Consider the following 12,085-nt stretch of genomic DNA (forward strand, 5'->3'; position numbering starts at 1 on the left):
TAAAAAAAATATGCCCATAAGTTGGATATGCAGGGTAATTTAACTGGGGGTCAGACATGAAGCTATATGAAGGGTGCAGAGGGAAAAATAACATTTATATATAAAAGTAGTACTAACAGTTGAGACTTTTTTTTGTATGGATATAAACATTTTAAATATAATGCACAATACTAGTATACTAGTAAACTTTTACTCTAAGACTACATTCACACCTGAGCGTAGCGTTTTCACCACGATTTTACCGCGATTTTTACCGCGATTTACAGGCGTTTTTTTGTGCAGGCATTTTTTGATTGAATAGATACCAATGGAAAACGCCTGTAATCTGCCCAAAAAGAAGCTCATGTACTTTTTTGAGCGTTGGGCGTTTTGCTTACAGCGTCAAAACGCTCAGATGTGAACAGGGGCCATTGAAATGAATAGGATTTGTCTTTTTGGGCGTTTTGAGAGCTGATCCTAGAGCAGAAAAACTCCCCAAAAACGCCCCAAAACGCGTAGATGTGAACGGAGCCTAAATGTAATTGTAATGCCTTATATCACCTCTAGTCTATCGGCCTCCACCTTCTCTGGGTTCAGATGCTGATCTTCCCTGCACAGAGCCTAAAGTGATTGTAAGCAAGGTATATAGCAAGGTTAAAAAAAAAAACCTTTGCCTTGGTTCCTTTTCTTGCCCAGGACTACATTTCCCATGAGGCATTGCTCCTCACACATTCTCGGCCATCTACTGACATGTATGGATGGTGTACTGAGCTGTGTGTGCGCGCTGCTCTGTATTTTCTGATATGTAAACAAATAATGCATTCTGTATGCAGGACAACTAATCGGCTGATTAATTAATCGATTACGAAAATAGTTGACAACTACTTTCATAATCGATTAGTTGTCGATCAATTAGTTGTTTCAAGCCCTACAGAACAGCAGCAAAAATATTCAGAAAAAAAAAAAACGCATTTTAAAAACGTTATACGTTGCTTTTCATTTTAATGAGTGAAATAAGTATTTGATCCCCTATCAATCAACAAGATTTCTGGCTCTCAGGTGTCTTCCTATACAGGTAAAAGGGAGTGCTCCTAATCTCAGCTTGTTACCTGTATAAAAGACACCTGTCCACAGAAGCAATCAATCAGATTCCAAACTCTCTACCATAGCCAAGACTAAAGAGCTGTCTGAGGATATCAGGGACAAGATTATAAACCTACACAAGACTTGAAAAATAATTGCCAAGCAGCTTGGTGAGAGGGTGACAACAGTTGGTCGATTATTTGCAAATAGAAGAAACACAAAATAACTGTCAATCTCCCTTGGCCTGGGGCTCCATGCAAGATCTCACCTTGTGGAGTTTCAATGATCATGAGAACAGTGAGGAATCAGCCCAGAACTAGACGGGAGATTCTTGTCAATGATCTCAAGGCAGCTGGGATCATAGTCACCAAGAAAACAATTGGTAACACACTATGCCGTGAAGTACAGGAATCCTGCAACGCCCGCAAGGTCCCCCTGCTCAAGAAAGCACATGTACAGGCCCGTCTGATGTTTGCTATCGAACATCTGAATAATTAAGAGGAGAACTGGGTGAAAGTGTTGTGGTCATACGAGACCAAAATCGAGCTCTTTGACATCAACTTGCCGTGTTTGAAGGAGGAGAAGGAATTCTGCCTATGACCCGAAGAAGACCATCCCCACCATCAGACATGGAGGTGGAAACATTATGCTTTGGGGGTGTTTTTCTGCTAAGACAGGACAACTTCACTGCATCAAAGGGACAATGGATGGGGTGTCAATTCTTGGGGGAGAACCTCCTTCCCTCAGGCAGGGCATTTAAAATGGGTCGTGGATGGGTATTCCAGCATGACAATGACCCAAAATACACAACTAAGGCAACAAAGAAGTGGCTCAAAAAGAAGCACATTAAGGTCCTGGAGTGGCTTAGCCAGTCTCCAAACCTTAATTCCTTAGAAAATATGTGGAGAGAGCTAAAGGTTCGAGTTACCAATCAATAGCCTCGAAAACTTAATGACTTGGAGAGGATCTGTAAAGAGGAGTGGGACAAAATCCCTCCTGAGATGTGTGCAAACCTGGTGGCCAACTACAGGAAACATCTGACCTCTATGATTGCCAACAAGGGTTTTGCCACTAAGTACTAAGTCATGTTTTGCGAAAGAGTCAATTACTTATTGACCCTTACTCATTAAAATGCAAATAAGTTTATAACTTTTTTGAAATGTGTTTTTTCTTAATTTATTTGTGGTTATGCAGTCTCTCACTGTTAAAATAAAACCTACTACTAAAATCTAGACTGATTATTTTTTGTCAGTGGGCAAACATACAAAATCAGCAGGGGATCAAATACTTTTTCCCTCACTGTACAGTAGGCAACAGATACCAATTTTCTGGCTTTCAGCTTTCTTGCAGTGAACAGCACGGTGTTAAAAGCATCTATAGTATGGCCATCCACATTCATAGAGTCAATATATCTCAGTGTGTAGGTAATAGGATTGTGCTGTAATGACACAGCAAACACTGCATTCAAGGTTAGAATTACACCATTCAAGTAAGGAGGTGGAGCATATCCCTGCTACATTTGGCACGGTAAGTCATCATGTAGTCTTATTTGAAATAGAAAGTTGGGTGTAGGATATGCTCTGCTGAGGCAGTCTGTTAAGAGTGTGATAGCGCCACCCAAGCAATGGCTCCTCCCACTGATCCCCTGAAATGTCACCAAATCTCTCCTCTCACCAGCTTTTAATTCGTCAAAGGAAATACCCAAAGCGTTTAATTATAAGCAGTGTTAACTTAGTAGATAAAAACATTTGTCAAAATTTTTGTCAGCAAAAAGTACACCACATTTTCATCCACTGACAAAAACTATGATGAAAATCATTTCCGTTTTTCGCTAACAGACAAAATCGAAAAATGTGAGGGAGGGACGTTTACCCCTGTTAACTTCCATTTTCCACGGAGCTCCACCTGTGTAGACCCCGTGAGTGGTTCCGCTCTCAGCAAGCAAGCAAGTCTGCAGCATGCTTACTAAGCAGTTAGCACTGTGCAACATTACAGGCCTTCTCAGACGACTGTCCAGAGAAGCACTGCGCAGGCCTCCTGACAAGAGTTCCCACTCACGACCATCCAGAGCAGTGTGAGTTTGTAAATTACAGGCCTCCCCTCAAACCACCATCCAGAGCAGTGTGTGGATTACAGGCCTCTTCTGACCACCAGCATCCAGAGACTGTGCATTATAGGCCTCCCCTCAAACCACCATTTAGAGCACTGTGTGCACTACAGGCCTCCTCTGACCACCGACATCTAGGGCACTGTGCATTACAGGCTTCTCCTCAGACCATGATCCAGAGCACTGTGCAGCATTACAGGCCTCTCAGACCACCGTCCTAGAGCACTGTGCATTACAGGCCTCCCTTCAGACCACCATCCAGTGCACTGTGCAGCATTACAGGCCTCTCAGACCACTGTTCCAGGGCACTGTGCCTTACAAGTCTCGCAAACCACTGTCCCAGAACACTGTGCAGTACAGGCCTCCTCAGACCATCGTCCAGAGCACTGTGTGCATTACAAGCCCCCTCAGACCATCCAGAACACTATGTGAGATGCATTGCAGGCCTCCTCTTCAGACTGTCAATGTCCATAGCACTGTGTGCATTACCGGCCTCCTCAGACGCGGGTCAAGAGCACTGTGCAGCAATACAGGCCTTCTCAGACCACTGTCCAGAGCACTGTAAATTACAGGCCTCTTCAGACCACTGTCCAAAGCACTGTGGGCATTACAGGCTTCCTCAGACCACCGTCCAGAGCGCTGTGCAGCATTACAGGCCTGCTGTGTAGGAACTACCCTCATGGCTCTTATTCTGTCCTGAGCTTGAAAGGCTTACCTTAGCTGCAGGTATTGAAAGAATGACTTATCACACTGAAATTCTATTTGAAGTGGTTTAAAAAGTTTTCAAAACTCCCATCTTTGTACAGGGAGCCTATAGTGTCAATACAAGCCTTATCCGCACAGGGAGAATTCCAAGCTGGTACAGCAATATATCTCTATTGGCAGCCCATCAGTAATTGGGGCCTTCCCACCATGCTTCACTATAGGGATGGTATTGGCCAGGTGATGAGCATTGCCTGGTTTGCTCCAGACATGACGGTTTCCATTCAATCGTTCCCGTTCAATCTTTGTTTCATCAGACCAGAGAATTTTGTTTCTCATGGTATGAGAGTCCTTCAGGTGCCTTTTGGCAAACTCCAGGTGAGCCGTCATGTGCCTTTTACTAAGGGGTGGCTTCCGTCTGGCCACTCCACCATACAGGCCTGATTGGTGGAGTGCCTCAGAGATGGTTGTTCTTCTGGAAGGTTCTCCTCCCTCCACAGAGAAACGCTGAAGCTCTGTCAAAGTGATCAACGGGTTCTTGGTAACACCTCTGACTAAGGCCCTTCTCTCCCGATCGCTCAGTTTGGGCTGGCGGCCCACTCTAGAAAGAGTCTTGGTGGTTCCAAACTTCTTCTATTTATGGAAGATGGGGGCCACTGTGCTCATTAGGACCTTCTATGCTGCAGAAATTTTTCAGTACCCTTACCCAGATCTGTGCCTCAATTCAATCCGGTCTCGGAGGTCTACAGACAATGTCTTGGACTTCATGGCTTGATTTGTGCTCTGACATGCGCGGTTAACTGTGGGACCTTAAATAGACAGGTGTGTGCCTTTCCAAATCATGTCCAATCAACTGAATTTACCACAGGTAGACTCCAATGAAGTTGTGGAAACCTCTTAAAGGATGATCAGTGGAAACAGGATGCACCTGAGCTCAGTTTTAAGTGTCATGGCAAAGGCTGTGAATACTTATGTACATGTGATTTTTTTCATTTTTTATTTTTAATAAATTTGCAAAGATTTCAAACAAACTTCTTTCACGTTGTAATTACGGGGTATTTTGTTTGTAGAATTTTGAGGACCACCATCCAGAGCGCTGTGCAGCATTATAGACCATCATCCAGAGCATTGTGCAGCATTATGTTATGGTGTAGGAACTACCCTCACGGCTCTTATTCTGTCCTGAGCTTGTAAGGCTTACCTAAGATGCAGGTATCGAAAGAATGGCTTATCAAGCTGAAATCCTATTCGGAGCAACTTAAAAAGTTTTCAAAGCTCCATCTTTGTACAGGGAACCTATTGAGTCAATACAAGCCACCTTCTGCACAGGGAGGATCCCAAGCTGGTACAGCAATATATCTCTATTGGCAGACCATCAGTAATTGGGGCCTTCAATAGGGAAGGTAGCAACTGCAGTCTTCAACTCATCCAAATTGAGAAGAGTCAGGAAAGAGAATTTGCCTTAGAGTGTGTGGGGACTGATAAAAGTTATGAAAACCCCATATTATATTAGATGGTTTGCCATCGTTATCAGCAAACAAAACAAACATTGCTTTTTTTTTTTTTTCAGGCCAAACTAGCAAACCAACAACCCCCCCCCCCTCCTCCAAAGCTAATAAGAGGGCTGAAGGACCTCAGTTATGGGAAACAGCTATAAACATTACAATTATTCTCCCTGGAGAAGACTGGCTTAAGAGGGGATATGATCGCAATATACAAATCCTTGAATAGTGACTCATTATAGAAAGATTTTTAATCTTAGGACTCTAAAAGAAAAAAAAAAAAAAAAACACCATTTAGCCACACAATGAACTTGGATAAGAAGCAGTCCAGTAAAGAATTCTTTACTGTTAGGGCAGTAAGGATGTGGAACACCCTGCCACAGTTGGTGTCAGCAAAGAGTGTAGAGAAGTTCAAAAACCTTTAAAAGGTATGCTCCTTAGCAAACACAATGTACAGGGTTATGGAGAACAGTAGTCACAAACACAAAATGCACACACTCCAGTTGAACTGTATGGACCAGTGTCATTATTTAACCTTACCAACTCTGCAACTATCAGGTGCCCCTCACCTCTATGGTGACAAATCTTATAGAAGGAATAGCCTCCACTGTGCATGGCTCAGGGTTTTAGAATGGGAGGCATATTCTGTCAGAAAATTAAAAGAAGTTGTGCTGTCCCTTTAAAGGTAAACTAACACAATCGCAAATCCATCCTGTATGAATAAACAATTTAAAAACTAATAATATACATGTACAGTGACAAATAATCATAAAATTCACCCATGGTACACAAAAGTAACTGAAATATACAGTGCATCCGGAAAGTATTTACAGTGCTTCACTTTTTCCACATTTTGTTATGTTACAAACCTATTCCAAGATGGAGTAAATTAATTATTTTCCTCAAAGTTGTACAAACAATACCCCATAATTACAACATGAAAGAAGTTTGTTTGAAATCTTTGTAAAGTTTTTAAAAATAAAAAATGAAACAAATCACATGCTCATAAGTATTCACAGCCTTTGCTCAATACTTTGTTGAAGCACCTTTGGCACCAGATGGGATATTGAGGAAAATACTTAACTGAATCCATGGAATAAGATTGTAATGTAACAAAATGTTGAAAAAATTAAATGCCGTGAATACTTTCCGGATGTACTGTAACTCATAAAAACATAGGTGCTAACATGTATCAAATAGTGACCAAAACATGTTCATTAAAAAGTTGATTGAAAACTCTGTGTTCCACTCCAATGTGATCCCAACAGCGATTCACCACTAATGCACTCTATTGCTCCTTACCAGAGGGTTAGATCCCTAATACCAGAAGGTCTAACAGCACTTGTTGGGGATCACAGTAAATCCATAAGAATCAAACACCATGCAAGGTCTCTCTAACCAATTAAACACCATTCCAATAAAAAGAACAGAAATACTTCATAGTGTAGCATTTAAAAGTAATCAATTTATTGTAGAGAAAGATACGGTACTCACAATTGTAAACAGAGAAACAGCATGTAATATGGTTCCGCTCAGCACTGCAGGTGTGCATGATGACATCACCATCAAGCTCCATCTGATGTGTTTTGTCATATGAGAAGTCATCCAGGGGCTGGGGAATTCCTTACATGCCGTTTAAACATGGAGTACTGCAAATGCAAACTCTGAACTCTCTTTTTGACGTTCAGGAATTTAGACTTGTGTTTTCGGATCCCTTGCAAGAAATCATAGCTCTCGATCAATTGAAAGAGAGATCCCTAAATATCTTGTGTAGCATGATTTCTTTAACTATATAATTTATCAGACATACCAGAATGGGATACAAAGGATTGCCAGGAGGGGTTTAAAAAGGGCTGCAACATTTCTCTGCATATATTGTCCAGGAGCTATTTTCATAAAGCCAGTTGCATTGGCAGGTTTTAGGCGGGAGAAAAGCTACATTAGAATACGTTTTTACTGCAGGAATGGCATCCACAATATCACTGACTCCACTTTCAACAGCAGTGTTGCACTCCCTGATCTTCTGTAAATCATCAAAACAACATACTCCTACTACATCTGTAAATCATGCTAAAAGAAATGAAATATCAACCCTCATTGCATATACTTGTGATGACAGACTAACCAAAGAACTATTGCAGAGCTGAACAGCAAAGCACACATCTTTAAAGGTGGGCTCTACACATCACTCTGGGCAGCAGAGGTATAGTCAGTGTTGGGCAGTAGCAGGTCTTTAATGGTCTGGAGTCTCCAGGATCCATCACAGTAGTTGGCCCCTCAGCAGGTAGATGTACTTCAGCTCCATCAGTAAGTCTGGCAGAAGGGACAGAAACAGAGCAGAAGCCAGGTGTATGAGGCTCAGTAGGATGGTTGAAGCTTTTTAATTGTGCCAGCTGCCATCTTGCTAGCCACTGTCCATCACACCCTCAGCCTGCTTGTGTTTCTCTGGCATCCTACCAGTGATATAGAAATGCTGGGCAGGTGTTCAGGAGGGAGATGCAGCAGTTAACAGTCACTGTACGGCCATCAGAGCAGAGAAACAGAATGGACAGCAGGATAAACGGTAGGGAGCAATAAGAGCAGATCCGCTCACATGCACAAGTTCTATAACTAAAAATGTGAATGCACGGCTTGCAGTCTGGGTGGATGTTTTTCAAGAGTATTTTGTGATGGAACCATAGAAGCACATATCCCAGGGAAAAGGTTGGTGGAAGTTAGAACGGTTGTTGATCCTGGCTGTGGGGTCTACCAATCTTCTCTCATTCAAAATGCTGTTGACCAGATCACTCTGTGTGGGGATAAATTCTGATCTCTAGCACTGTGGGATCTAATATCTTTCTGCAGTGAGAATATGGGACTAGGTGAGATAATCTGAAAACAATTTGCTTTTCACCTTTCTCTTCTGAAACTGGGAATGTACAGTCCATAATACTGAAGAAGAGCTGACCCATTCTTTTAACAAACAATGATTAATTTTTTCCAAAACTCCTAATGGAAAACTGTCTCCCCACCAAAAAATGGTCAAAACCTACATACCTATTGCAAAATGGTCAAAAAGACACCTACTGACTGGCGTTTGTGTCACGATCGACCACGCCCACGGCGACTAGCTAACCGAGACGTGGTTTCGTGACTGGGGAGTATAAGAGAATAAGGGAAATTCCTGTTGAGTAATAAGACTTTCACAGCCTGCACTGCCTTTGGTCACCACTAGAGGGAGACTCCACTCCAATCCAGCTGGCTGACCACACACAGGTAGATACAAATCGTACATACAATCTGGTGCACTGTAAGGGTTAGGGAGCAGTCTAGCAATTATCACACACTACCTAGGATTCCTCCAGCTATCCTACAAGCTAGAACCCCTGTGTTAATCACTCGTCCCACTGTCCCCTCACCCACACACCACAAGCGATAGCCTGCCACCACCCAACAGTTTGTCCGCAGACTGGTCTGCTGGGACACCACACAAGCAGATCTCAGTCTGGTTTACAATCTGCATGCAATCTGCCAACACACAGTGCAATTACATACAGATTGGCATGTAGCGTAGACCAAGCAATTAGGCACTAAAATGCAACAATCTGTTCAGAGATATGAGTCCTAGCTTAGTATACAGAAGTCACTTATTAATTTTATAATTTAATATCCCGAAAGTGGGCAGTGCATAAGAAATATATACAAAGCAAAAGGAGTTACAAAAAATACAAAAAAGAAAGATAAAGACACACAATTGGCAATTTGCTATGAAAATAAAAAGGAATAAGAACAGAAATAAACTTCACCGAAGCTTATCCCTTGGTAGAAGCATACCGGAAACCGTGTGGGGACTCCCCAGTTTAGAACTGGCTTCATGGAAGAACACTGTCTATACCTCAGCTTCCCCAATTTATTGGAATATGGATGTGGGCTGGACTTTAGCCCTTGGCCAATCAACCCCAGGGGGTGTCCCCATCTCAGCCCACAGGATGTTTTGTGTTCTGAACTGACCAGTTGAATTGGCCCAGAACGGCGCTGACCGCTGAGTCAGGGATAGGAATTCTGACACCAGCGCATCAGTCTGATTGCGACAGTACCAAACACTGCTTGCCTGCCACAATCAGGCGCCATATAATGGTTTTGTGCAATTCTCTAGGATTCTACACCCGCTACAGACACAGATTTACATGTAATTGTAGCCCAACACGTGAACCATAAGAAGGAATTATTTTCATCTCTCTGCCACTAATATTTTACCTATTATGAGAGATAAATACATTCCTTTGATCTGATGATACCGCTCAAAGCTTGCAGACTGTTTGGAGCCTCTCACTGCTCCCCTGCGAATCCTTGTAGCCAAGATGACTAGCAGTTTTCTTTGAAGCTCCAGGAAGGTGACAACTTTTGTGCACTTGCATGGGAGACTTTATTGGCATGTAGGTGTCAACTCTATCCTAGAGAATGGTCCTGTCCCTTTCAGATGCTAATAACAGGACATATGTGTATGACTGATACTAAATACTGCATTCTTAATAACTCAAAATGACACTACAGCCACAATTATACTATTTCTACAGATCACTTCATATCTCGCTAAGGCACAACTACCCTACCATTACATTTATGTTACAGTTTGCATAGTCAATTTTCCCCTCTGGTTGAGGGCGTGGGGTAATAATTTGCATGCACCACTCTATACTTGATGTGTATTGCATGTTTATGTGAAAACATTGTGTACTGCTGGGATGCCTCAAGCCAAGGCATCTCACGATTAGGTGATCGATTTTTTAAGTTTTGTACCTGTGATTTACTAAATCAAACACTATATTGCAGTCATTAGGTATGTGTTCACATTCTATTCTATCTATTGGTTCTTTTTTACTATAATTGGCCTACCTAATTTAGTACTGATGTGCTACATAGGTTGACCTGTGAGTTGAATCTGGTCAAATACACAAGTACAGTAATGTCCTTTTCCAGTTCTCAATTTGTTTACCAGGGTCTACATCCAATGCCTGCCTCTTCCTGCACTAGAATAGACAGATATAAACACGGCTGGTCTGTGACTGGGCACCTCCTCACTGGAACAGCTTTCTGAGTTTGTAGGATGTGCACTATTATTCTTAAAGTAAGAATTCTTGAAGCTTAAGGATGGTGTACTGTGTAAGGGCCAAATATAAAATTCAAACAGGAGTTTTGGTGTGGGAAAAGGCAATGCAAGAGTATAAGTAACACTTTGTTCAGAGAATTTTAGTTCTCTGGTTCAGGATAACAGTTTCTGGATGTTAAACCAACATAACTCAATTACTTACCTGGAGCAGAACTTTGCCACTGTAAACACTCATTGGATACATTGTACCAAATGTCATCACAGCAATGGCAATAGCTGATGCGGTATCCATGGCAAAATAATTGCTGCAGATACAAAAAGATACAAATTACACTACCTTGCACAGGCTCACACAAGATCAGAAATTCATTAGCAGATCAGATATCTATTTCCGAGAGAACTGCACTACAGCACATAGGAAGATTGCATTTAGGACTTATTTCTACACAGGCTTAGTGTTCTCTGTTCTGCATAAGGGCACCGAGAATGCAATCTATGGAGGAAAATTAACAAAAGTGGTGCATACAGGATCTGGTGCAGCAGTGCATGGTAGCCAATCAGCTTCTAACTTCAGCTTGTTCAGTTAGGCTTTGACAATAAAACCTGGAAGCCAATTGGTTTCTATGCACAGTTGCACCAGATTTTGCACACTCCAGTTTTAGAAAATCCCTCATATGTGTTCATTTTCTCTAGCTTGACAAGTAAATAAGGCCAAAATAAAGCAGGATAAAATTGTTTTAATATATCAACAGCATTTGCTGAATCAATTGGAATAGGATTGTGCTGAAACAGAGGAATAGACAAGCAGTTTCCTTCACTGCTTTGTGTATCATCCCCATATGTACTGGGGGCTTACATGTTAAAAAGACTGGGCCAAATTGCTACTGTCTGCTTTTTTCTCTCTTATGCTGCAACGGTGAGCAAACATTTAGGGATGAAAGTCAACCTTAGAAGTAGTAAGAAGTAATTTTTAAATGCCTGCAAATATGTTTATACGATGCGTACAAAAAATACATATTTCCCTAAATAGTGTTTAAAACAGGATTAACAACCAAATAAACTGTGGCAAATTACAACAAAATCCTTTCTTGGGGTTCAAGGAATGACTGTTGGTATATACTGCCACCTACAGGAGAATTTGAACATGGGCAAACTAAATAACAGTGACCAGCCCTGTATAACCACACGTATAGCACAGCTCAGTTTAGTGGAAAATCATTACCAGGACCATGTTCATGAACACAGAGGGGTGGGACCCATGTACTTCAATGAACTCTATGAATTGTTTTTCTCATTCATTGAAGGATGGCTTAGCCACAAAATGCAACACAAAGGACCTTACGCTCAAAGCTTGCATGAAGAGAGGTCTAGACATTAGCCTTGTAAAACCTAAACAATGTGTGAACAGAAGACTAGCTGACAGACTTACAAATCTGGGAAACGATTGCCATATTCTGAATGGCACAAGAAGCACTGAAAACTTTAGTAAAGTGCACCTCGTCTTTCAATTAGGAGTCTATGTTCTGATCAGGATAGAGAGAAGAGAGAACAATTTCCTGGTTGAGGCAAAAGGCAGAAACCACCTTAGGAAGAAAGAAGACTCTAGGGCTTGACACCACCTAG

At 41.8% G+C, this 12,085-nt stretch overlaps 1 protein-coding gene across 1 annotated transcript in view; it reads right to left on the reverse strand.

The window, feature by feature from the left end:
- SLC30A6 (solute carrier family 30 member 6) overlaps window positions 1-12,085 on the reverse strand; it is a 158,042-nt gene that overhangs the window by 52,844 nt on the left and 93,113 nt on the right. Inside the window, exon 11 of the mRNA XM_082249732.1 lies at window positions 10,665-10,767. Within this exon, the coding sequence (XP_082105858.1) occupies window positions 10,665-10,767 (103 nt within the window). The remainder of the gene's footprint in view (window positions 1-10,664; window positions 10,768-12,085) is intronic.

Source organism: Pelophylax lessonae, assembly GCF_965119305.1.
Source record: "Pelophylax lessonae genome assembly, chromosome: 3".
Classification (NCBI taxonomy): domain Eukaryota; kingdom Metazoa; phylum Chordata; class Amphibia; order Anura; family Ranidae; genus Pelophylax; species Pelophylax lessonae.